Here is a 24,565-nt window from a genome sequence, read left to right on the forward strand (position 1 = left end):
ACAAGTGTGTGCCATGTGTCTTTGCCCCCCCTCAGCCACACACACGCTTCTTTTCATTATGTACTAATTCTAACAGATAATAAAAGTGCAAATGGAGTTTCACTGTCCTGTTCCCATGAGAACGATCCAGAGAACCGTCTCCCAGGCTTCACTTCACCGACACCACTGAGCACAATTAAAATAAAGAGCTGTTGTTTTTTTAATGTCTCCAACGGTGCAGGATTTACGCAGTAAGTGTAATTTCAGCCAAACTCGTATCAGTAAATAAGTTTGAGCACAACATTTATTCACCATGTTGCTTTGTTGCGGTTAACTTGCTGTGTGCCAGCAAACATTTTGCCTCGTGGCATCGACTGTTGCTGTGCACACGTTACCTTCGAGTTTGATTCTTGACTTTTTGTTCGCACACAGCCACGATGCGTCCGGACATGAAGATAATCGATCAATAACTTACAGGTAAACTTTACTTGTTTGTCTATTTGTTTGTTTGAACCACGCGACACAGTCAAAACCTTCCCAGCATGCAACGCTGCCTGTATTAAATGTAATACCCTTGGGGTAGTGCCATCCAGTGGATAAATTTAGTACAGCAACAGAGAACATTAAAAACAATAATATGTGGGTAAAAAAAAATGCCTAAATGGCTTTTACAGGCTTTGTGGGTAAATTTGGAAAATAATCTCATCATAGCCAATAATAACATGTATTAAATAAACGACGGTGTCAGGAGACGTGAGCTCTGCAGACGACACGAAGCACCAGGGACTTCAAAGGGCCGCAGGAGGCGTGAAGACACGTTTTGTTTCCGGGGAACTGACGCCTGACGCGCGTGGAAGACAAACGCTCTTTGTTAAGCAGCTGGAGGGCGAAGTGTCTCAGAGAGCTAATACTGATGCCAATGAAAACAAAGGCTTGAGCTGGTTAGATGTCAGATGAATCATTTTAAGGAAGAATATGCAGCCAACTCCCTTTTAGAAAAGCAATGAAATACATAACATACGAATACATATGAGAACTTGCATATAATAATAGAAAATGGGTTCATGTATAAGAAAATTTAGGTGAGGCCTCTAAAAGTGCAGAGAGGTGAACAGCAACTGAGCAGAGAGTTAAATTCATGGTTAAATCAGTTTAATATTCAATATATTTAGAGTTGAATCTACTGCTGGGGGGCTCTGGGCTATATTATATATTTTCCCCTTGTTTTATTCCAAAAGGCTTCCAAGCTGAGTGAATCATGTGCGAACAGGCCTATCCTCTGATGTCTTTGAAGCCAGAAGCTGCTACTGCAACTCCTTCACCTCACGGGCCAGACTTCACACCTGCAGGGATGTCGCTCCGCAGGAGGCCGAGCCTCACACCTCAGGCTCCAACTAAAAAGAGCTGTCAGAGGCAGCCGACACAAAGGGCCGGCACTCTCATGTTATAAAGAACCAGACACCAAGCAGTTTAATTTTGAAGAGATGTTTTTATTATAATAAAAAAAAGCAATACCGCTCACCATAGGGAGACATACAGAATAAATTAATGTGCAAAATAGACAAGATAAATATTTAAAGAGAATAGACGTCGTGTTGGACTCTGAGCCCTGGATGTCTCTCATGTCAGCAGACGGGTGAATGTGAGCGTCCTCGCAGCATCAAACCCCCGAGGTAACACACCTGGAAATGTGATAGATGGACACTCAGTCATTATCCACGTCTTCATCAGGATTGCAGGTGAAGCAGAGGTGTTTTTTTTTTGTGTGCAGAATACGAGGGAGGAGGCTTCTGCTCTGTTTTACCTCTGAACTCACTCTTCGGCACAGCAACAGTTCCAGCTGGACGGCTCGGCTCGGCCCGGCTTGGCCCGGCCGGCTGAGTCCCTGTGTGCCTGTCAGCTGAACACACGGCTGCTCCACTGACTGAGCTCATTCGGAAGCATTGAACACCGGCATTGAGTGAAACCCTATCACACATGTTCACCTGAGACGATAGCACTATTTACAGGCTGTGGGTGAATACCAACACTCATGAGTTATCAAAGAGCAGATATTCTTGACACCTGTGAATATGAATCATATCAATCATCAGTCAGTCATTTAAAAATTCAGTTGCAGAGTGTTCACTGCCTGGTGATCAGGGCCAGGGCCTCCACAGGGTCTGGCTGACTGGGAAGCTCTGGCTCAAGCTCTGTTTGCCTCCTCGACTCGACACTCTGACCTCAAGTTGGCTTTGTGGAACTCTGGGAGACCCAAGCTGCTCTGGACGTTGGTATGGATGAAGGGAACTGTTCACACCAAAGGTCTGTGTTTGCACTCGGAGCTTCGACTTCTGTCTAAGCATCCGAAGAATGGACTTGGTCTGTGTTAGAGAGCAGGAGCAGGAGCGGGCCTCGGTTCTCAGCGGGACGCCTGTGGGATCAGAGTCTGAAGGGGCGAAGCGAGCAGCAAAACGTGCGTCCTGCGACGCTCCGAGCCGCAGGCCTTTCCCCTGAGGCCCCAGGAACTGAGCCGCTCTCTGCAGGCAGGAGGAGAAGCCGTCTTGGAAGGAATGTCTCTGACCTCCTCCTCCTCCGCCGCCACCTCCTCCCGCTCCCATTAGGTCTCCTGTGGTGCTGCTCTGGAGAAGCAGGACTGTGTGCTTGAGTATCTCAGCTTTCTCCAGTTTTTGCTGAGCCGCAGTCTGAAAGAAAACATTAGACCTTGAGTTAATGGAGTTTGCCGGCTGCAGTCACAGGCCTGGAATGATCAGCTCTCTTTAAAATACAGCTTAATCATTTTTATCTAAACCAAATACAAACTATTATTAGCATCTTTTGGTGAAATCTCTCTTTTTGCATTGTATTAAATAATTTTTCTCTCTGAATATGTTTGGAAAATCTAATTGCATTCAAGTTTTCTCTTTACCAGTTGTGGTGGCTCCTGCAGCAACAAGGTCCTCAGATGCTCCAGACTGCAGTTCATTCTCTCCCTTCGACGTTTCTCCATCTGGGATTTTAGGATCTAGAAAAGAAAGAACAAACATTGTCAGGGTGACAAGGGATTCAATGAAGTTGCTTCTACTTTTAACCGTACTAACGTATAACATATCTAAATAAAAGCAGCAGTAGAGTCTTTTATTTACCTTTCTGTATGTTGTTGTCTCCTCTGTTCCCTGTAACATCTTCATCGTGGCTGTTGGTTCAATGTCTGTCCTCATCCAGAAGTCAAAGAGGATTCTTCTGGGTCTGCAGCTGCTCAGGTTAATAATGCTCTGGTCCCTGGGGGCCTCTTTTAACTTCTCCCAGCCAGTCCTTCAGACTCCTCCTTCTCTAAACACCCACGTTTTTACAATCCACTCCCACTCTCCCACCCACCTCCTCCTCAATAAACCCTCATCCTGCGATTTACTGAAATGAAGAATCGATTCACAAAAAATACACAAAAATATTGTATTGTAATAATTGTATGCGTAAAAAAAAACTCATGTTACTTCTTTTGGATGAAATCAGAGGAGGTTAGTGAAGTAACTCAGAAAACTAGTAACCTCACCTCTCTCTGATCCAACAGGGAGAAACTGTTCAACCTAAAAGAAGTTTCTAAATGGAAACTACATATGAGTTATGTTGTTGTTTATTTCTCTTTCTGGAAGAGTTATGACAATAGTGTCACTGCTTAAAAAATATGAACATGGATAGTTAATTAAGTACATTTTCATAGATATCTCCTGCTGCTGTTCCATTTCGTTTTGTGCACAGTTATAGAGGTTTGGGCTAATTTTACAGGTTATTCCAAAAGATTCTCGGTTTTCCTGTAGCATCAGTTGCCAAATGTAAGATTTGGACCACGAAGGGGACGTGACAAACTGAGCGCACGTCAACGTTTGTGCCGCGTGAACCTTTTGAGATGCTCGCCCCTGCATGAGTTCACACCTCGGTCCATCTGTGCTGCTGTTTAGTTAATGCACCGAAACATGTGGCTCATGTCCTCCAGGGTCCAACCCACAGTCAACAGGATGCGGCCAAACCGAGGAATCATAACTCTGACATGAGGATTAATATCAAATCAGTAATTAGACGTTTGCCAACTGCACATTTGACCGTTTTCTTGCTTTAATGTATCTTTCTTTCTTTTTCGGTTCTCTCTTCTCCAATGAAATCGCCTGTGCGCTCACTTACAGCGGGTGCAGACACCTCGCCATCCGTGCACGCTTGACGCCTCTGCACATGTCTCTCAGTCTGCAGGGGGGGGGGAGGTGTGACAATGGTTAAACATTTTGCGTTCACACCTCGCCACGCGTGCCATTTGGGTCTCGTGCTGCCGCGTCCTTTAGCGTCGCAGTTGTTACACATTTGCTCGTGAGAAGTCTTTGATGTTCTCTGGAGACCGTGGGAAACACGAGTGGCAACTTTGATTGGACCAGTGGATCCCAGCGTGGAGCCTCAGGGGCCCCTCACTGCCCCTCACTGCCTCGCATTCATTAAACAGCCTTTAACGACATTAAATCAGGGGCACGTGGTTATAATCCCATTGTGGGCTCTTAACTCCAGACGCTGTAAAACCTTATCTCAGTTTAACCGTTTGGCTGAAGACATACCTTCATTTCCCTGCGTGAAACAGATCCACCATGTACTTTATGGCAAAGAAACAAAAACAAATCTTACATTTGTATAGAGCAGTTGGTTTTATCTGGTCAATATAGATTTGTTTATGGTTTTATGCAATATCCCCCTGCCAGTGTTTGAATTAAATCTTATACAACATGTAAATACAGGCTCTTGAATCATTTTAGGAGGTTTGTGAAACATCCTGTTGACCTTAACCTCAGAAAATATAATGGGCTCATGTTTTCTAACTTACTTAAAAAAGAGAACTTTTTTTTAAAAATTTCCACCTGTGAAATTTGTATGTCAAAGTCTAGACATATCTTGATGTTATTGCTTTGACTTACACACAAACATTTTCTATTGCAATTTCCTGCATATTTTTACATTTAAAATCATGAAATTATACGTTTTGTTCTACTCTGGGAATCGATATCTGAAAAATCAATGTGCTTTTTCAGTATTTGTGAGAGTTCCAGTGAAAACTATACAACTAAAATGTGTTGCTGTTCATTTTGCGATTTAATTAAAGAACCATAAATGAAATTCCCTTCACCACAGTGTCACTAGGGCACAAACCTCCATCGAGGTCTAACAGTAACTATTTAACGACACTAGGTTCTTTCCTCTAACAACAAAATCGATTTTTTAGTTTGTGTGATAGACAAACAGCAAAGAAATCACAACCTCCCTGGTGAAGGTAATGAAACGACCTGATGTCTAAACACAGTCAAAACACTAGATTTAGTTTGGAGTCTCAAACCCAGAACACTCCCCCACTCACCAGCTGGATGTGAATACAGAGTCTTTATTGTAAAAGAGGTAGAGAGAATACAGGTGTTTCACTGTACAGAAAAAAAAGACAGCACTATTGATATACTCATTCAAACCATTGATATGGACTCAAACTCACCTCGTTCATTTTACAGGGACACATAAACCCGGTAGAAACACAAAAAAACAGAACAGAGAAACAAACGCACAAAATCTTTGGATTTTTCTCTATTGCCCCTCATTCACTAAATGCATTCTCTCTTTCTGAGCTGTTAAAATGAAAACAGTTGTAGCACGAATAATAAAACAGCAATAATATTAATAATAACGATATATAGTGTGCTAAAAACAACGGTGATGCGACCCCCCCCCCCCCCCCCCCCCCATCCCAACCACAAACACCTCAGTAACATGTCAAAAGTAGTGGAAAAGAAACCCTACAACCCCGATAATAAAACCACACTTGCATGCACACAACACACACACACACACATTTTCACTCTACCATCCATGCACTCAGCTAATCATACAACATAATATTGACACCCCCCCCCCCCCCCCACTGAGCAGTAAGAAAATGAAACAACGTACATATAAAATAATCAAACCAACCAAACATACAAAACAACTGCAGCCAAGTGGGAAGTGTGATATCATTCTTTCGGTCTTTTTCCACCGTCAATCTTTCCGTCGCTGTCATTCTGTGCCAGTGGGCGGGGCCGTCAGTCAGAGTTCTCAGAGTTGTCGCTGTGGGGCGAGGTGTTACCCGGGGGCGAGTTTCGACCCGGCCATTTCCCATTTGCCTGAGCAACAACAGAAAAGGCAAGAGGAAACAAATAAACAAAAAGGAACAATACAGCGACTTATATCTGTACTTTGACAGAAAGTTGACATGAAACTGATCTAAGAACTTGTCAAAGTTGTGTTACATTTCGAGGGAATGCAGTGGACAGCATCTCTTTTTAAATTGGAAAGGTACATAAAATACATAACCACTAATGAGAAAGATAAAACTATATTAAAGAGATAAAACCTTTTAAAACATTAATACGATGTACACGACAAATTTGGCCATAAATTATTCTGATCAATAGTCATTCTAGAAATAGGTTTTAACTTTGCAAAAGTAAAATGTTGTTAGGTAATTGTTGTTGTATTAATTTACCTGCGCTCCCAGTTGGTAGGCGGACTGCTCTCCATTCACCGGTGGAGCCCCGAGGAAAACGTCAGCTGACCCAGACAGAGAGAAGGATCCAGATCCTGAAGAAAAAAACACCGCGTGTTAGAAACGTAATCAACACGTCCACTCGCTCGCCATGAATTGTCCAGACACGTCCCTGCTGTATTCTCACATGGGCTCACTTGACAATGAACAGACATTTAAGTATTTAACAATGTCAACAGAAACTGACACAATGAGACATTTGTGTCTGGATCATTTCAGGAGAATGTCTGGAGTTCAGTGCAAGTCTGAAAGCAGCTTTATTCACTTGAAAATGTGGAGAATGAAAAATGTAAAACGAAAACCTGCAATAACAAAAGCTAAGATGACAAAACAGCAGACATGTTAAAAAAAAATGTTTCTTGATGCTCTATTTCAATGTCCGCGGTGGCTTCGTGAACGCCAGTTACCTCAGCCTCAAAGCCGAGTTCACAAGGGCAGCTCATTGTGCGTATTAACACAGTCAGGGTGGAGACTAACTGAGTCACAGAAGAGTGGAGCTAACACCATTTTCCACTGCCTTGAGGCAAAAGGCTTCTCGAGCCGTAGCTTTCATTTGGGTGTCGTACCTGTGGAGTTGGGAGTGTGCGGGGAATCGTCGCCCGGTCTGGCCACCAAGGCCGTCTTCATGGCATAGAGGTTGGCCTCCTCTTGGAACTTGCCAATGTTTTTCTTGTAGCGGATTCTCTTATTGCCAAACCAGTTGCAGACCTGATTTAAAAAAAAAAAAGGACAATATTCAGTATACGCTTTTATGTTGGAAGATTACAATGAGAAGCAGATTCAAATGCTGATAATTACTTTCACCTTGAGTTACCCTGGAAATATAAATGCTTCGTCTTTGAGACAAGTTCAAGTACAGATACTGATTGTTCAAACTCCATTACACACTGATAACTCACAACTGCTTGTTCCTACACGTGCAGAGGGCTCCGTGACTTACCTGAGAGACGGTGATTGAGCAGTGTTTGGCGAGTTCCTCTTTGGCTTCTTCGCTGGGATAAGGGTTGGACAGGTGGGAGTAGAAATACTCGTTCAGGACCTCTGTGGCCTGTTTGCTGAAGTTACGTCTCTTGCGCCTGATGACACACAAACCGGGGACGAGCGTGAGAAAACTACTGAGATTTGATTTTGTTAAACCCCTTTTTTCTTTTTGTCCACTTATACATTCAGGTCTTAATGGCTGTTATGATAACACAATTATGTTTCACAAAAATAAATATTGTTTGACCTAGAAATATGTGCAAATTGACATTTGGAAATATATAATTATTTAGAAAAAGAAATGAAACACACACACCTAGCATCCAGGAAGCGGGACCTCAAGATCATGACTGCCTCACACGTGCTCTGCTTCAGCTGAGTCTGGATCGAGCTGAACTTGCGGTGAATGATGGCCACCATGCGCTCGATCTCCCGCGGGGTCACGGGCCGCGTGCGTGACTGCTCCCTAAGCAGGTTCATCACATGGGTGGTGAATTCGGTGCACGCCTGGGTGGGGGGGGGGGGCAGGACACGAGAGGACAGACAGTGAAGGACAGAAGTGTGCAGGGCATTGAAGCTGTGAAGTATTATTTTATATTTGGTTTGCTTTGATTAATCACAGTCTGTTCTGATTCTAGAGGGGAAAAAATGTCATGTCACAATAAAACATTCTGAAGGCTGACAATAATGTTTTTCTGGTCAATAAACATGTACATAGCATTTCATTATATAAACCTTTCCAATATAATCCAATTTATTGCAACAGATTTTAGTTTTCAATTCCAAAGTTTATAATGTTCAGGTTTTGTTGACTTCCAGGTGTAAATTCAAGCAGATTTATAATGATCACAGTTAAAAGTGAGGTTGTACAGGACTAGAGCCTCTTTTCTAATATTATAATATTAGAAACACCAAATAAAAAGTATAAACAAGTATAAGCATAAAAGCAATTTACTTCAATACAACTCTACAGAGGAAAGACGTGTGTTTCACTATGTATTAAATGTGCAGTAAATTCAACAGGTGTCTTTAACTAATGGGAAGAGGATTTATTTTGTGTTGCAGGAAAAATGTATTTCATAACATATTTATATAGCGTCTTGAATAACAATTAGGACTTATGTGTAGGTTGGAATTGGTGTTGACATGAAGCTTGTACCTGTCTGGTGTGTTTTGATCAGCAGCATAAAGATAAAGGATTATTCTCTGGCAAGGAAAAGTGATCTGCTGTGAACTGTAGAGCTAACATGCCAGGGGATTATGTTTCTGGTGAGCAGCTCTAGTACAAGCAAGCGTGCACAGGCAATGTCAGTGCTCATCTCCTGTTGCGACACGATACCTGCTCATACTTCTCCAGCTCAGTGTGGTAGATACTGCGAATCTGGCTCAACTTGCTTTTGTAGTCGGAGTGCTCGAGCGTGCTGTCGGGTGACATCCCTCCCGAGCTGGTGGCTGCCGACACGGCGGCAGCGGCACCGCCACCCTTCTCCGGCCCCGCCACACCCTCCGCCAACAACATGTTGTCCAATCGCATCAGCTGAGGATCTTGAGAATCCTCCTCCTGGTTGTTCCTCATTGACAAACCTGTCAATAATACAAATGTCACAGCTTGTTGGTTGTGTTTGGGAAACACTGACAGAGTGAATGTAACTGCTGTAACACACATTACACTTCCCCCCTTCAAATAATTGAATTCATTCAAGGCCATTTTCTTAAATTGAAGCCTGTAAAACTGATTAATTCAAGCAGGCTGTTCTTGTGTCCCTGCGACTTCGTGATTCTGAAAATGTTTGTCCTTCAAATGTGCGCCGTCAGCCAACAGAAACAATGATGCACTGCGTTTGAAAGTGGAGAGGTGGTTATTCTATTTGCCATCATATTTATTTATATCACCCGCGTCAGAACATCCTGTTTTCTGGGTCGAGCGAGTTGCAGTTTTGTTTCTAGCGAAAGTAGAAGTGATCACATTTTGTAAACAGCCTCTTAGAATCTATTCTTAAATTCATACTGTTAAACAACAGCTTCCTTTTAACAAGAAAAAAGGACACAAATAAATTGTCCTTTACAGTAATTCACCAAGTTAAAATAAAGGTGTTGTTACAGGCATTTTAATTATAAAACAGATTACAATAAACCACTGTTTGATGGTAACGCCTTAAAGGTACAATAGAAAACCAGTGACGCTGATATGACCTTCCATTACATTATTACTATTACATTAGTTCTTTACTTCTCACCAACATAAAACAAAGTGTTTCTCTCTATCTTTGGATGGATTTTACATTTGCCCATTACAAGATGATGGGCTTCACAGATAGCAAGACAGTGTTTCCTACAGGTCTTATGATGCTGACTGAAAAAGATGAATTAAAAACAGAAATATAAATAGATGCAAATATAAATAGAGCAACACCCCGAGGGGCACATTGTGGAACCAAACCCCAATTTTTGGTTTATAAGTTTGTAGTATCTCCTGGAAGCACTCGTACAAAACAAAAACATTATATAAATGACACTGCTGCATGTGCCGTGCAAAAGAAGATAGTTTGAAAATGAAATGTACAACTAGAACGATTTGAAAGGAAACTGAATACAGTGCCTTTAAATCCTGATAATTACCATACACTAACCATCTCATCGATCACTGTCGTACACATTTGCAGGGAATCGCCTACAAGTTCAACTCTGGTGCCACGTTCTGAACACACGTGTTGACGCAACCAGCAGTAACACATGTATTGCAATTCCCTGTAGGCAGCTTGTATCTGTTTATCCAGCTGTTGTCTTTTGCATCTATTTTTAAACCCAAGTTTACATAAGAACTGTGTGAGGAGGATGATGATGATGATGTTTATGCTCCTGTCAGTTTGTTTTCCTGAGGCCGCAAAATAAGAATAATGAGATTTAATGACAAACAAGAGTCCAACTCCTACTGTGAATGTTATTAGTGACCCAGTGTGATGAAGGAGCTCCACACTGACAGCGTCAACATTGATGTACACAAACAAACAAACAACAACATGCACGTACCAGTTTTTTCCTTGATCTCGCACAACACGCTGAATAACGCGGGTTTCATTCGGTGGCAGTTGAGCGCGTGTTTCCTGTGAACGAGACAATGAAACACGTGTAAGTTTAACAAGCCTCTGGACGGCGAACGGACCCAAACAACAGACACAGATTGAGTGACAGAACGGCTAGCTTTAGCATGGCTAATGTAGCACACGTTAGCTTGCGTGCTAGCTTCGAGCCAAGAGGGGCGACTGGGTCCACTGGTAACCAGCATGTACACGGTCACCAGCTAGTTAACTCATGTTCTCATTTGTTAAGGAAATAACTAACGACTAGTTTAGGCGTATAAACCTGTAATTTGGCGTTTGCATTAGCTTTTCTAGCAGCTAGCTGTTAGCTGCCTTAGCTAGTTAGCCGAGCAGGCTAACAATGGCTACGTTTTAGACCAAAGCTGCTAAAAGAAGAAAAACACTTGTGTGTAAATAACAAGCGCTGGGTGACGTAGCTGCACGTTTATTTGAATGGGTCGCAGTAATATGAACTTTGTTTTCTGTAGCTACAGTGAGCTAACACAGCTAGCTGCATGCTAAACAACCTAAACAATGGAGTGAAGTTCAGGAAACTTTGCCTTCGACAAAGCGGCGGAACGAAAAGCGAGCGAAGCCTCGGAAACAAGTTGGAAAGACAAGTTGTCACTAACTTGGCTTGGGCCTCGTCCAAACTTTGGTCGGTGATCGTCATGATCTGTTGCAGTATGTCGCCGATGTCTCTGCGGGACTCGTGTCCGTTCTCCGAGCCCTCGAGGCCCGCGTCCCCTCCGTCGGACCGGCGCTGGGACGCCGGGTGAACCGAGTTGAGCGCATGCATCCCGGGGTGGCCGCTCATACCGAGTCCCCGGCCATTGGAGGGCCCGTTGCCCGTCAGAGGCGACGGCTGCTGCTGCTGCAACATCTTCAGCGACGCACAGTGGCGACGACTGCTGCTCACAGACCGTGATCACAGACACACACCACGACCAGAGACATCTCACAGGGCTGAGTCCCCTAGCGATGGACGGGAGGAACAGGTACTGGGTGAGCTCACTGCAGCGGGTGGAGGAGCGGGCGTTGGTGGGACAGCAGAGGAGAATGTAAACACAACAGCAACAACAACAACATCATCAACAACAACAACAACACACCAGAGAGTGCAAGGTGATTCCAGTGTGTGTGTGAGAAGGTTATTTATCTTTAAATCTGTATTTATATTTGTCTTTCAATCACCTTATGTCTATCTATCTATCTGTCTATCCATCTCTCTATCTATCTATCTATCTATCTATCTATCTATCTCTCTATCTATCTATCTATCTATCTATCTGTCTATCTATCTCTCTATCTATCTATCTATCTATCTATCTATCTATCTGTCTATCTATCTATCTATCTATCTATCTATATATCTATCTATATATATATCTATCTATCTATCTATCTATCTATCTATCTATCTATGAAAACAAATCACATCTAACGAAAGGACAACAGGGATCATGTTCTCTGGCTACAAGCACGTACACAGATCCTCATGTTGAAACTAGCACCTGCCTTAAATTAATTTCTCAGGTTTAAAGTGATAATCTCACTTCGGCAGCTTCTCTAACTGGTTTGAGTCAACTTCTCCTTTTAGCTACAAGTCAACAGGATGTGAGCCAAAACCACAACCCCATCAGAAAACTGCGCGCCTGTTTCAACACGCTCCACTCAGGTCTGACATAATCAAGTGAGCAGCAGTAAAAAAAAAAAGCAGCGACTGCTCAAAGCTGCTCTGACAGCTTTAACTTCATCTCAAATGATTTTAACAAACTTTGCTCTGTAGCGTACGTAGACTATTCAAACACACAGTGGAGCTTTGTTCTGCATTTAGTGGGGATAATTCACATTAGCATGACTTGCCAGGGGGCCAAATAGGGGTGGGCTTTGGTAAGAGGAACAGGAAGAGAGGAGTCGACAGAGTGAAGGTAGAAAGAGCAGACACACAGGGCGAGAGCTTGTCACGTCGGCGTGTGAAACCCTTCATATTCTTTTCTTCAAACAGATATTGGCACGTCTCAGGTCAACAATGCTGTGCTCCGTCTGTTGTGACTTCAAGAGATGATGATTTGAACGGACACATTTTCAAAAAACAGGTAAGAATGAAACTACAGAATACTGACTGTGTTGGTTCACAAACCTTTTGGGGGCAAAAGAATGTGGGAAATACAAGTGTCAACAAGATTTAGAGTGAAATGTTTGGTAAAATATACAGAAATCATCAGTTAGTGACTGGAAGTCTCCGGTCACATTGTCTCACACACTGTTGTTGACCCAGGTAACAGGAATATAATACTTAAGGTTGGATTTTCAGCTTAAACACATGTAGTCAACAAGCTGGAACCTGCCAAACTCGTTTCTTGTGAAGTTCCTTGCAAGACAAAGGCACAGCTTCTCCATAGCAGCCATCATGTAAAGTCTCACCAGTGTTGTTATATTTAGAGATTGTTGATTTATTTTTCTCAGACGGATTTACAATGTGGTTCTTCAAGTCTTTGACCCCAATTATTTGACCCCAACCTCTGTCTCTGTGTGTTTTTCTGGCCAGCGTTTGACAGGGAGATTAAAAGACTTCACCGCGATCATAGCTGAAATGGCTGAAGAGGGGCTGCTGTGTCCGCTCGTCATCACCGAAGAAGGAGACATAACTGAGGGTGTCGCTGAAAAAAGCGCAACAAGCAGCTGGGCTGAAATCGCTCCGGGCTCCAGTGCAGAGTTGGCTCTGAGAGAGGAAGAGGAGCACACAGGGGAGGACAAGAATGAAGAAGTCAGAGTGAGCAGAATGTGTTTAGAAGAGCAGAGCTTGGGGAAACTGCACAGCAACACAGAGGCTGGCCAGACAGGAGAGGATGAAGAGGTCAAACGGGAAGAAACTGAGAGCATGAATAATGGACTGAAAAGGGAAGCGCAATCAGATGAAGTGATGAGGATTCCTGAAAAATCGGAGAAGCCCGGTGTCACAGAGGATGGAGACAAACCAAATGACCCTCAACTGGACGTGAAGAGGTTAAACGTATCCAAGCAACAACCTAAGGGGACACGGAGCCAAGATGAGGATCCAAAAGAGGTTTGTAAATTGCTGTGTTGTAACTCGTGCCCTGAGATTACCTCTGTTAGTAACTCACTCAGCAGTGAACAGAGAGTAATGTTCTTGACTTTACCACCAGCCACCATGTACTCTGCAAGGAAAACAATGTTGTGATGGAAAAGCAGCAGGTATCATTTTGCTACTGAGCATGTGGGAGTACGTAGGAGTCAAGTGAATTCTTTTGCTGTGCCAACAAACAGTCTGCGCCACTTACTGAGAAACCTTTTCCTCCCGCCCTCATTCTTTTTTTTTTATTTTTTACTTCTTCTCCTGCCACCAACCCACGTTTATTTTCAGGCTCACCGGTTAACCCCTGACTTCCCTGATGCTCTGTACGAGCTGCTCTGCACCCTTACGGAGGGGAGACGGCTCAATGACCAGCGCTGCTCCTTCATGCTGGAGGGTGGCCTCGGGAGACGGAGGTGCCACTCTGTGCCCAGCACAACCAAACCAGGCCACAGAGGTGAGGTTACGACTTTGTCTTTTTTAGCAGTAAAGTGATGAAACCAACACAGCGGTTGCATTTGTTCATTCCCATGTCGTGTTGCTGACTCACGCTAACCAAGCTGAAACAACACAAAACTACAACGTGACCTCAAGAATGTTTTGTGCAGCTACACCATGTTTTCATGTCTTTTCTGGACCACAGATCACTTATAATCTCCTGCTGTCCGATCATCCAAAGCTCCTTTCTCTCCTTTCTCCACAGTCGTCTTTTCGTCCATGACTTCACTGCAGAAAGAGGAGTTTTTCGAGCAGGTGGCCACCGCTCAAGCCCGCCGCCTTGATGACCAGAGGGCGCAGCTGGAAAGGTCGCCGCCGCCCAAACCAAAAGCCAGGACTTTCAGAGGCAGCATAAAGCAACTGTCTTTTGCGAGAAAGCCCGCTCCAGTTCCTGTGCCCAAAGAGGATCTGTATAATATGATTCTCACGACACAAGTAAGCAAACAGAACTACATTGTTTCAATGCTTTTATCACGATAGAAGAGGTTTTCAGATACTCAAGTCTACACTCGTGGCAGACTTGAGTATCGGGACAACTCAGGAAGAGATTTTTTATTTTTACATATAATTTCAGGCTTTAACTGTTTTCCTTCCACCCACAGGCCCAGGGCAGACTGGAGGACCAGCGCAGCAGAGCTCCAGGTCCCATGGACGATGAGGACTTCTTCTCCCTGCTCCTGAGGGTCCAGGGTGGACGCATGGAAGAGCAGAGGACTGAACTACCACTCATGCTGGAAACCTGAGATGGAAAACAAAAAGAAAGACTGTGGCTACGGTGGCTGCCATTCCAGTATTGTAGCCTTTTTAGTCAGACTTCCTGTTAAAAGAGCGGTTTTGCTGACCCTGTGTTTTAGGGAATTATTAATCCTGTGTGTTTGTCAGTGTTAAAACTGTTGAGAACAAAAACGCTTGAGCAATGTTCTCGATGAGATTGTGAGTTCTTTCATTCAGCAGATATGCTTTCTTTTGGACAAACTTTGCATTGTGTTGAGAGTCTGCAGCGAGTGGCTGAAAGGTTGTGCGTGTGTGTTCCTGTTCTCGATGTGGAGGAGGCAGTGTACTGATCTCAGTTTGTTCTCCTTTTTTGTACAGACGACATAAAAGGAACAGTTGTGTGGAGGAGATAAAAGCTCCAAGGCCGCACAGGGCTTCAAAGCATATGGATGATTCTCCTCCAATGATTAACAGAAATGTACCTGAGCCAACTTTTTTTAATTTGTCAAAAAGAGATCTAACACACACTCTTATGAGGATATCATTTGATCATTAGAGCATGTGCTCTTTCATTTTTATTTTATGTTTGTAACTCCTCAACTGCAAGCAGTGACGCTAACTCTAAAAGGGAGGTGTAAAACCTGCTCTGTAATTTTTTATCATTAATCATAATCATTCACAAACTAGATCCGGTTTGATCTTTCAAAAACATCCTGACGCAGATACATCAAAACATTCACACATAAATAAAGGAGCCTGTGATGTCCAATTTACAGCAGTTAACAAATGAGGAATAAAAGATAAATGTGTTAATTTTTAACAGAATAAATGGACAGAAAAAAAGTTGTTATCTCAAACTTCCTGATTTTGGTTTACACGACTGAATCCCAGAGGCAAACAGTGACTATTTATTTAAGCAGATACATGCAGTGACAGAATGACAACTTTACACACATGGAAGTAGCTGTGAAAACTTATTATAATGTGTGTATTTTGTACGATTAATATAGACAAGAGGACTTTGTCAAGCCAGTGTTGACATCAATACGTGAAGTTCACTGTCGATAAACTCTGCTTGTATTTGCTTCACGATCCATCTTCCTGTTTTTAAAGGCATAATACCTAACTTGCACAATTTCACACATGCAACAACCAGCTCTGTGTCACTGGGCAGAAGTGGACTCCTGTGACCTCCTCTGAACTCAGTGGACTCAGTTAAAAAAATATATTTTTAATGTGTATTTTAATGCACAGTGAAGACAGACAGGAAATGTGGGTTAAGATATAAAGGGGGTGATATGCAGCAGGACGCCCAGGTGAGGATTTTTTGTTGAATTATTTGAAATAGTGAAATAAATAAGGGTGAGCAATTAACATATCAAAAACCTTTATAGTATCATTTTGCCACATGACCTTCTTTCAATGCCTCTGCTGGAAAGTATGAGAGGCAGCAAACATGTCAGACAAAGGAGAGGGGCGGAGGGGGAGAAGAGGAAAAGCATGTGACAACAAAGAAACCACTTTTTTTTTTTTTAAACTGGAATAAACAACTTGCAGGTTGAATTTCTAATCAGGTTTAAGTTTCACTCCTAATGTGGAAATGTACATTATTTGTTCAATAGTTATACATAAACATGTGCGGTAACTATTCACACACACTCCATACTGTTAAAGTTTGACTGTATATAGCTTTGGTTTTGTATTGTATTATTATCTTTGAGCTCTTTCTACCTTGCTTTTCATTTAATTTAACTATCGCACTGCTGAGCTGACCGGTTTCTTCTTGCCCAACATCTTTCATTGTACTGTTGACCCTGTGTTAACTGGTATATGACAAATAAAGTTGAAACCTAATGCAAAGGTTTGACAGATAATTAAAAAGGAGTTTGTCAAGACAATTATTATTATATTATATTATATTATATTACATTACATTACATTACATTACATTACATTAAATTACATCACATTACATGATATTATATTTAGATATTTAGCTATTCTTCATTTTATTACATTTTATTTGTTGCTTGAAAACACGGCCGCGCCCACTGGCTGACGTCACCGACCACCTGACTGAATCCTCGGTGGTTTATACAAGGATGAGACACAAGCGAGGTCATTTCCGGATTATTAAAAAAATTGCTAAACACCACATTTTCTCCGTCATTTGTTTCTTACGCGATTCTCTGTTGTTGTACAAACTACTCCGCTCAGTTTATTGTTTATTTACGATTGTAATTGTCGTTGTTTTTGTGGCTGTTAGCTTGTTGTCAGCTAGCTTGTTGTTAGCCAGCTCGTTGTCAAGCTAGCTTGTTGTTATCCTACGTCACCGTCTCATCCTGCTCGCGAGGACTCAGCTCTAAAAACCCGGATGTGGCCTGAAGATGAAACTTGATGAAAACTCAGGTTTTGTAAACTTCACAGAATCTTCTTCATTCTGAGAAACCAGAGAAACAAACCGAGGAGGAAACTCATCGTTCATTCAGAGGTGAGATTAACAATACTCTCATTCAACTTTCACCTGCGACACTTTAGTTTCCCTTCGTGGTTCCACAGGTTTACGACGCTGCATCAGGATCCTGAGATTTATTCAAGTTGTAAATATGTTTTTAGTTTAATGTATTTATTTTACTAAAACTCGTAGTGAAGTACCTTTATTCAAGTACTACATTTAAGTTCATTTACTTCACTGCACTTCAGAGGCAAAGTAGAGTTTTTGGTTTTTACTCCTTTACATATTTTAACTTCAGTGTTTAATTACTTTGGACATTAATAAATCCTAACAACCTTGACATTTTACACAAGTAAGGACTTTCCTTTAACATTTAATTAGTGGTTTATAACTTATAACACATTATAGTGTAGATTTAAACAGATATATAAATATATTTTAAGTTTTAACTCATGTATTTTACAACAGTTAAAAGGACCTATTAAAAAGACAAATTTAATATTATAATAACAGATTTTTACCATGTTCACGTTAGACCTGGCTGGATAACTTAACTTGCTATTTAATATTCTGTTCCGTTTAATTAGATCTTTGTAATAAATGGTGGAAAAATCCTTAGAATTATGACTAGTGTAAAAATGCTACAGTACATTAGAGGGATTTTAGTATTGAGGAAGGTCTCACTGGAAACTGAAAGTAAAGAAAATACTACAATCCAAATCTTCCAGGTTTTAAAGGGTGTGTTCACAATTTCTTTCTTCTGTCTATCTGCAAAAAATGCACTTGTACAAACATGTGCACAGGTATAATGGGCGTCGCTGATTGCTTTAACATTTCCCTCCTGTTCACACTGGCCTCAACAATCAGCTGAAGTTAATCTCAGTCTATTAAAAGTCAGAATTGGACAAATGAAGCAGAGACACAGTTCCTGAGACACAAGAGGGAAGTGGTGGCTGAAAGATGCCCACTTCTGTCCGAGAGCTGAAACCCTGTGTTAACTTCAGAGTAACTTCACATTGCACTTTTGCACAAAACAAATACTGTGGATTTTCTTCCTCATCCCTTACATCTGTGTCTGGAATCTGTCTTCAGCCAGTATAAACAAAGAGAAACGATGACCATGACCAGTAACGTACATACTGTATCGTCACATCGGTGCTGTTTTCAAATAGACTTGAAAAAAGGTGAAGCTCAGTTTAATTCACACACAACACACATGTAACTGTGTTAATTTACGTCTTTTTCTCCAGATGTTTCTGTTCCTGTCCGTGCTGATCTTCTTCGGGCCAGTAGAGGGTGGCAGCTCACCAATCACCTGCTACAATGACAATGGAGAAGCTGTGGACTGGTAATTCATTATTTACAGTCCTGGACAAAACAAGCTTTTACATGAGCACAGTTATGTGTCAGAAATCCTTCAAACTCCTATAAAGATGAAATAGTAATTTGAAACTAAATTTACAGTGTTCCGACATGCAGCAATGAAAGAAGTTCCAACATATAAATCCTCATTAAATGTCTCCCTCTCGCTGTCTTTCTCCGAGTTAGGTTCTATCTGTACAAGCTGCCGAAACAACACAGGGAAAAATCCCCCACAAGGGGTGAACTGTATTTACTGTTGGACAAAGGGAGTGAAGGGTGGACCGACGGGAAGGTGACCGTGAACGACACGACGGGAGCCTTGGGCAGGACGGTCGGACAACTCTACTCACAAGGAAAGGTCGGCTTCTCTCTGCTGTAACAAATTAAATACATTCATCTTTGTTTTCATGAGCATAGAAGTTTATGTTCCAGGGAAATCACCGAGATGAACGTGAGAACGACAGATGCTTTCTAAAATGACTTGACAGTTTCCAGTTCCTTGTTATTTGATTAGCAAATATGATTAGTAATGTGAAATGGTATTTAAAAAAACTGCTGTGATAATATTAGATTCCTTTTGCCGTCACTTTAGTATTATTTGTTTATTTATTTGGATCCTCGTTAGCTCACAGCATTTTCCTAAGCAACACGAGCAGTAAACATCAAAAACATCTCCCAGACATCAGCAGAATATCAAGAGCAGATGTTCTTTATTTTTTAAACCACTTCTGTTTTTTTTCTGCAGTCATAGACAGACTTGTGTCTCGGTTAATTCCCTCTGTCTCTGTCTGATTACAATAGATCAGAATCAGAAACTGAGAATAAGAAGGGAAATTTATTAAAAAGTTTATTTTCATCCAGTCTTTCTCGCTGCAGCTGTGGATCCCTAATACGACAGTTTATTTTTTGATTTCAGCCTAAGTGTGATTCTTCCCTTTTTTTTTAGCTTCTGTCCAAGTATAATGGTTTTGAAGTTCAGCTAAAAAACCCAAATCTCTGTCCTCCTCAGAACACAGAGGTAGCGTATGTCCTTTACAACGACCAGATGCCGACTAAGAACCTTGGTGGCAGATGGGAAGACAACAGCGGGAACGAAGGGGGGCACACGAAAGGTGACAACCAGAACAGTCCGGCTCTAATGCTCCTACAGCCCAGACAAGCTGCTGAAGATTTGATTTGTTGGTCCAAATCAGGAAATAAGCACACGACCAATGTTCCGATGCCAGTTTCCCTTCCAGATTCCAATACCTAGACCTTTAACAATTGCAGTCCTTTCTTTTAACCCCGAATTGTTTGTGTACTAATTTAGTGTCTCTGCTCCTCAGGTGTTGTGCTGCTTGATAAAAATCAGGGCTTCTGGTTGGTCCACAGTACCCCTCGCTTCCCCCCTGTACGACACGCGGGAGAGTTCTCCTACCCCGACAGCGGTGTGAACAACGGACAAAACTTCATCTGCGTGACCTACCCACTCGAACGCTTCCAGACCATCGGTAAGACTGGAATCCCCCTCTGTGGACTTTTAGCACAGATGAAGCTGTTATAAAGATGCTGTTATCACATTAGAGTTATGACCAGGCGGCTAATGAAGATTCCTGCTCTGCCTCGTGTCCCCTTTTATGTAATATTTTACAGACTTGCTTTAATTAACAAGGAAAAGAAGAGTTCATTTTTGAATTCGTGGCTGGAAAAATCTGTATTTCATTATTGTGCAGCAAATCAACAAAATAATTTTGTTGTAGGGGTTTAAAATGCTGCCATTTTGTGTATAAGATTATAGATATAAATAGGCACATACTGTGGTTTTGCTGTTGTTCATGTTTTAAGCTTTCTTATCATTTATATACATGAGCCAATCATGAGCCAATCATCTTACCTCTTTCCACACAATCTCTCGAAATCCTGCATTCAGTTCCTCTGCTGCTGATTGGTGCATTACTCTGCCTTCAAGTGCTCTTAAGATAAAAAAGAAGCTTCAACACGTTCAAGTGGTTTTAGTTTCCTCTGTTTCCAAGGTTATTAAATCACAAGTTGTGTTTTCAGTGTAGGTATGAAATCATTATTTATTCAACCCGTCTGGGTTTGAGATGGATTTCTTTCAGCCGTCATCGCCTTATTGTCGCACTTAATAATCCAGTCAGGTATTGACACAACAGCAACCGTCCCCGTCCAAGACAATCAGCGTAAACAGGTGTCATCACCATGTCACCGCGCTGCCGCTGCAGCTCCCTGGCAGCCCCGGCAGTTGGCACAGTTGCTATAGCAGTGCCTGGGGTAATGTAATTAGATTGAGGTTTTGTAACCATAGAGATATTGGCCCTCACACTGCGGCAGGCACTCGCTCCATCAGATTCTCGCCTCTCCAGCTGGGATGTTGAGAGTGTGACAGTTTCCGTGGTGTCGTGGAAAACACGGCGCAATAAACGCGGTGTCGGGCGGCAGAAGGTGATTGCAGCCTGGTCATGTTTCATTCTGAGCACCTTGCAGCATGAATTTGCACATTAATGAACCCAAACTGCGATTTAACACTCCTGTGATCATGAATGCTACCTATGCATGATACAAGGACAAATACGTTAAAAGAAAATGTAGTTAATTACTTTGTCAGAATACCAATATTGTGACTATACTATCTGTTGAGGCATTTCACAGCTGTAAGTCAGGAGGAGAAAAGTCAGGAGCTCACCAAGGTCAGTAGAACGCATCCTGTGGCGATCATGATGTTCATACAAAATTTCTGGGCAATGCCTCCAGCTATTGTGGCTAAAAAATAATAAACATTCTCCGGTTCCAGCTGCTCAAAAATGCCTTTCTGTGTTTTATATCATTATGAATTTAATAAATTGGAGGTTTGAACTGTTGGCCGGACAATACAAACTGTCCATCACGAGCTGTGATGCACATAAGTGAATGCTCACCGACATGTTATAGAACAAAAGATGAGTCACTTAATTAGAAAATAATGGAGTGATTAAATAACAATGAAAAGTAATCATCAGCTGTAGCTCTAATTGACACTGAAGAGTATAATGTGTTGAGGTCAAAATTAGTGAAGTGCTGCAACTAATTGTTAACTGGTTTGTTTTTAGCAGGAAAATGCCAATAAAGGAACAATTTATTGTAATATTATTATTTACTGTAGTGTTAACTGTAGGTGTGGTTTTTAATTCCCCCCCAATAACTGACCAGAAAACCTGGCATTGACACAAGTTACTCTTCAGTCAAGAGAACATTAGGATATGTAGTTTTTCTCGAGGCCTCTTTGTATCACTGCTGGTTTTACACTACAAATCATGCAGGGAGAATTTTATTAGGCAAAGAAGATGGTGAACATATTTTTTCCACTTATGTGCAATGAGAAAGAAATAATTCTGAGAAATGTAGGAAATTACAGAGCTATTTATTAACTGTACTTAATAAATTCTGGTAGCAGCGTTTCCCTTAAATCTAATTTGTTTTGCACCACAGGCGAGCAGCTGCAGATCAATCAGCCTCACGTGTACGACTGCGATGTCCCAGAGTCCCTGGCGTCACTGGTGCCTTCGCTGGCTGCCCTCTGTGGGAAGAAGCATCTGTCCGGTCACATCTTCCCACACGTCAAACCTGTGTCCAACCGCAGCGTGGCTTTGACCTCGAAGGGTGGAGCAAACTTCATCAGCTTTGCCAAAGGAGCCTCTTTTAACAATGGTACAATTTAGAGAAGTTCAGTTCACCTTGTCTCAGCTTCACGTTCGGCTTTTGTGCTGATATAAATAGACCAGTGTTTCATGACAATGTCTAATTTGGGATATTCTAATACTCTAGTATCTTTAATCCGCTTTTCACAGTTTTTATGTCACCTTAACTGATAAAAAACATCTGTTTTGTCAGACCTGTACCACTCCTGGGTGGCCCCAAGCCTCCAGTCAAACCTCCTGGTCCAGTTCTGGATTCGCTCCAGGGGCATCCTCCCCTCCGACTGCTCACTGGGCTGGAAGGTCCTGGACATCCAGCTCCTCAGCCCGGGGCAGAGGTTCACGTTCAAGGCCAGCCAGGACCACTCCAAGTGGGCCGTCAGTACCCAGGCGGCCGGGGAGGGTGTCGGAGGAGGCTGGGTGTGCGTTGGAGACATCAACCGGAACGAGGCGGAGGAGAAGCGGGGGGGAGGCACAGTGTGTCTGCAGAACCCTGTGGTGTGGAAGGCTTACCGGACAGCAGCTTTACAGTGTGAGGATTGTGGAGGAGCAAGCATCCCGTGCCCTGCTGGAGACGTGGTGGCTCAACTGGGCGTGAGGAAACGCCCACTATGATGCATCTCATGTGGGTTTGTAAGAGAAAAAGCCCCAAACAAGTTGTAGTTCTCATTCAACATTTCTTTCATCAGTCTTTGTGAAAAATGAATCGTGCTCATGATATTTACTTTTCATATTCGAAGACAAATCAGTTACCATAAGAAAACTAAAAACTTTGATAAACAGTTAAAAGACGATTATTCAGTAAAAAAATACGAGCACTACAGACCCGGTACTTGTGTCGACATGGTCATCGATTGGTTCCGTCCACATCCTCTCTTCTAAAGTCATTTTTAAACTTATTGTTGCTGCTGTTTCAAACGTTCCACAGCGTTCAGTTGTCTCTGTCTCTCTCTTATTACAGACGTGTCTGAACTTACCACAGTCCCGCAAATACGTTTATCCCACGATTATGTGGGCTTATGGAAAGTGCTGTTTTGTTAAAGGCAACTAAAAACAAATATTGAATGTTTAACGATAAAGATGAAAACTACTGTTATTATCTTAACACACCTGAATCAAGCCACACACAACACTGATGAGAAAGTTTCTAGTCTAAGGCTGGATTTCTAGTTATTGGTGTAGTCACACACGTCGATGGGATTATGAATGAGGTTTTCTTAGTTCTGAAGCAGAAGCTGGAATTTATGTCTCTATAACATTAAATATTCATGACTACAAGCAAAATTTAAAAACATTTAGGTAATTTATAAAGAGCCAATCATGCCAAAACATCTTAGTATGGACTGCAGGGCTGTCGTTTGGTAAAAAATACAAGTGTGTGTCGAGTGTGTGAGATCCCATGACTCATAATAAGAAGCTGATTGAGAAAAACAAAAAACCTTTAACTTGTTCAGAATGATTTTAATCTGTTGTCCCCCGGAGGAGGACAAGGAACCAATCAGATGGGTTCTCTGGAAACTACGAGGTTCATTTTGAAAAATACAAAACCCTCAAAGTGCGTCACATTTAGCAATAACTAATAAAGATCCAGCCTTGACGCAGAGATTTTTTTTTCTTTCATGAAATGAAAGCATCACTTCGAGTGTCTTTTCAGCCGCCGGCTCGTTTTAACTGAAACTGAAGAGAGAATTTGCAAAGTGAACGAGTGCTGCTTCATAAACTGTTATAATCAACATGAGCTGCTTGGTGGGTGTGTTCTCAGGGAAGCTTTGCTTGTTGAAACTAGGAAAATGGGATTGGAACTAACAACGTGGGATAAATTGCACTGCGATGATGTGTGGGGGGAATGGTTTAATACTTTGTGTTTAATGAATGTTTGTCTTATTAACTGAGTGCTTTCCTGATATAACCAGAAATATTTTGGTTTTGTTTCTAGTTCTCATTCACTCGTTGTGATCTTGAAATTTGCTTGAAGATAAAGACGCTGGCTGTCTTGAATCTAAATAAAAAAAACAAAAGACATAAACAGAGGTGTGTTCCTGGAGCTGCTGTGTTGTTTTCCTCATCCGTGAGAAAAATAGAAGTGTCATAAAATATGACATGTGTAGACAGTTTGAATTCTTTTAATGTGACGCTCCGCAGCCC

The 24,565-nt window shown here is 42.0% G+C and overlaps 4 protein-coding genes across 5 annotated transcripts; 2 read left to right on the top strand and 2 right to left on the bottom strand.

Moving 5' to 3' along the window:
* Positions 1 to 2,117: 2,117 nt before the first annotated feature.
* Positions 2,118 to 3,157, bottom strand: LOC117776314 (transcription factor HES-7.1-B-like). Its single transcript, XM_034610144.1, has 3 exons — positions 3,105 to 3,157; positions 2,888 to 2,983; positions 2,118 to 2,663 (listed from the first exon to the last, which is right to left on the bottom strand). Exons 1-3 carry the CDS (start codon positions 3,147 to 3,149, stop codon positions 2,118 to 2,120), a joined length of 687 nt encoding a protein of 228 aa, XP_034466035.1. The 5' UTR covers positions 3,150 to 3,157.
* Positions 3,158 to 5,351: 2,194 nt separating this feature from the next.
* Positions 5,352 to 11,655, bottom strand: pbx2 (pre-B-cell leukemia homeobox 2). Its single transcript, XM_034610081.1, has 8 exons — positions 11,256 to 11,655; positions 10,574 to 10,647; positions 8,883 to 9,127; positions 7,860 to 8,050; positions 7,503 to 7,638; positions 7,129 to 7,270; positions 6,503 to 6,597; positions 5,352 to 6,140 (listed from the first exon to the last, which is right to left on the bottom strand). The coding sequence occupies exons 1-8, from the start codon at positions 11,504 to 11,506 to the stop codon at positions 6,060 to 6,062; spliced, it is 1,215 nt and encodes a 404-aa protein (XP_034465972.1). The 5' UTR covers positions 11,507 to 11,655; the 3' UTR covers positions 5,352 to 6,059.
* A 557-nt stretch (positions 11,656 to 12,212) lies between these two features.
* On the top strand, positions 12,213 to 16,590 carry LOC117776278 (G-protein-signaling modulator 1). Its single transcript, XM_034610093.1, has 5 exons — positions 12,213 to 12,722; positions 13,175 to 13,693; positions 14,012 to 14,177; positions 14,424 to 14,653; positions 14,821 to 16,590. Exons 2-5 carry the CDS (start codon positions 13,220 to 13,222, stop codon positions 14,959 to 14,961), a joined length of 1,011 nt encoding a protein of 336 aa, XP_034465984.1. The 5' UTR covers positions 12,213 to 12,722; positions 13,175 to 13,219; the 3' UTR covers positions 14,962 to 16,590.
* Positions 16,591 to 17,023: 433 nt separating this feature from the next.
* On the top strand, positions 17,024 to 24,438 carry dnase2 (deoxyribonuclease II, lysosomal). Of its 2 annotated transcripts, none has more exons than XM_034610086.1 (7): positions 17,024 to 17,423; positions 18,638 to 18,735; positions 18,936 to 19,107; positions 19,759 to 19,861; positions 20,075 to 20,239; positions 22,215 to 22,433; positions 22,617 to 24,438. In XM_034610086.1, exons 2-7 carry the CDS (start codon positions 18,638 to 18,640, stop codon positions 23,033 to 23,035), a joined length of 1,176 nt encoding a protein of 391 aa, XP_034465977.1. In that variant the 5' UTR covers positions 17,024 to 17,423; the 3' UTR covers positions 23,036 to 24,438. The 2 variants fall into 2 exon arrangements, with proteins under 2 accessions (XP_034465977.1, XP_034465976.1); XM_034610085.1 differs by having other exon boundaries at positions 17,036 to 17,341.
* Positions 24,439 to 24,565: the final 127 nt, after the last annotated feature.

The sequence above is a fragment of the Hippoglossus hippoglossus genome, chromosome 16 (assembly GCF_009819705.1).
Source record: "Hippoglossus hippoglossus isolate fHipHip1 chromosome 16, fHipHip1.pri, whole genome shotgun sequence".
NCBI lineage: Eukaryota > Metazoa > Chordata > Actinopteri > Pleuronectiformes > Pleuronectidae > Hippoglossus > Hippoglossus hippoglossus.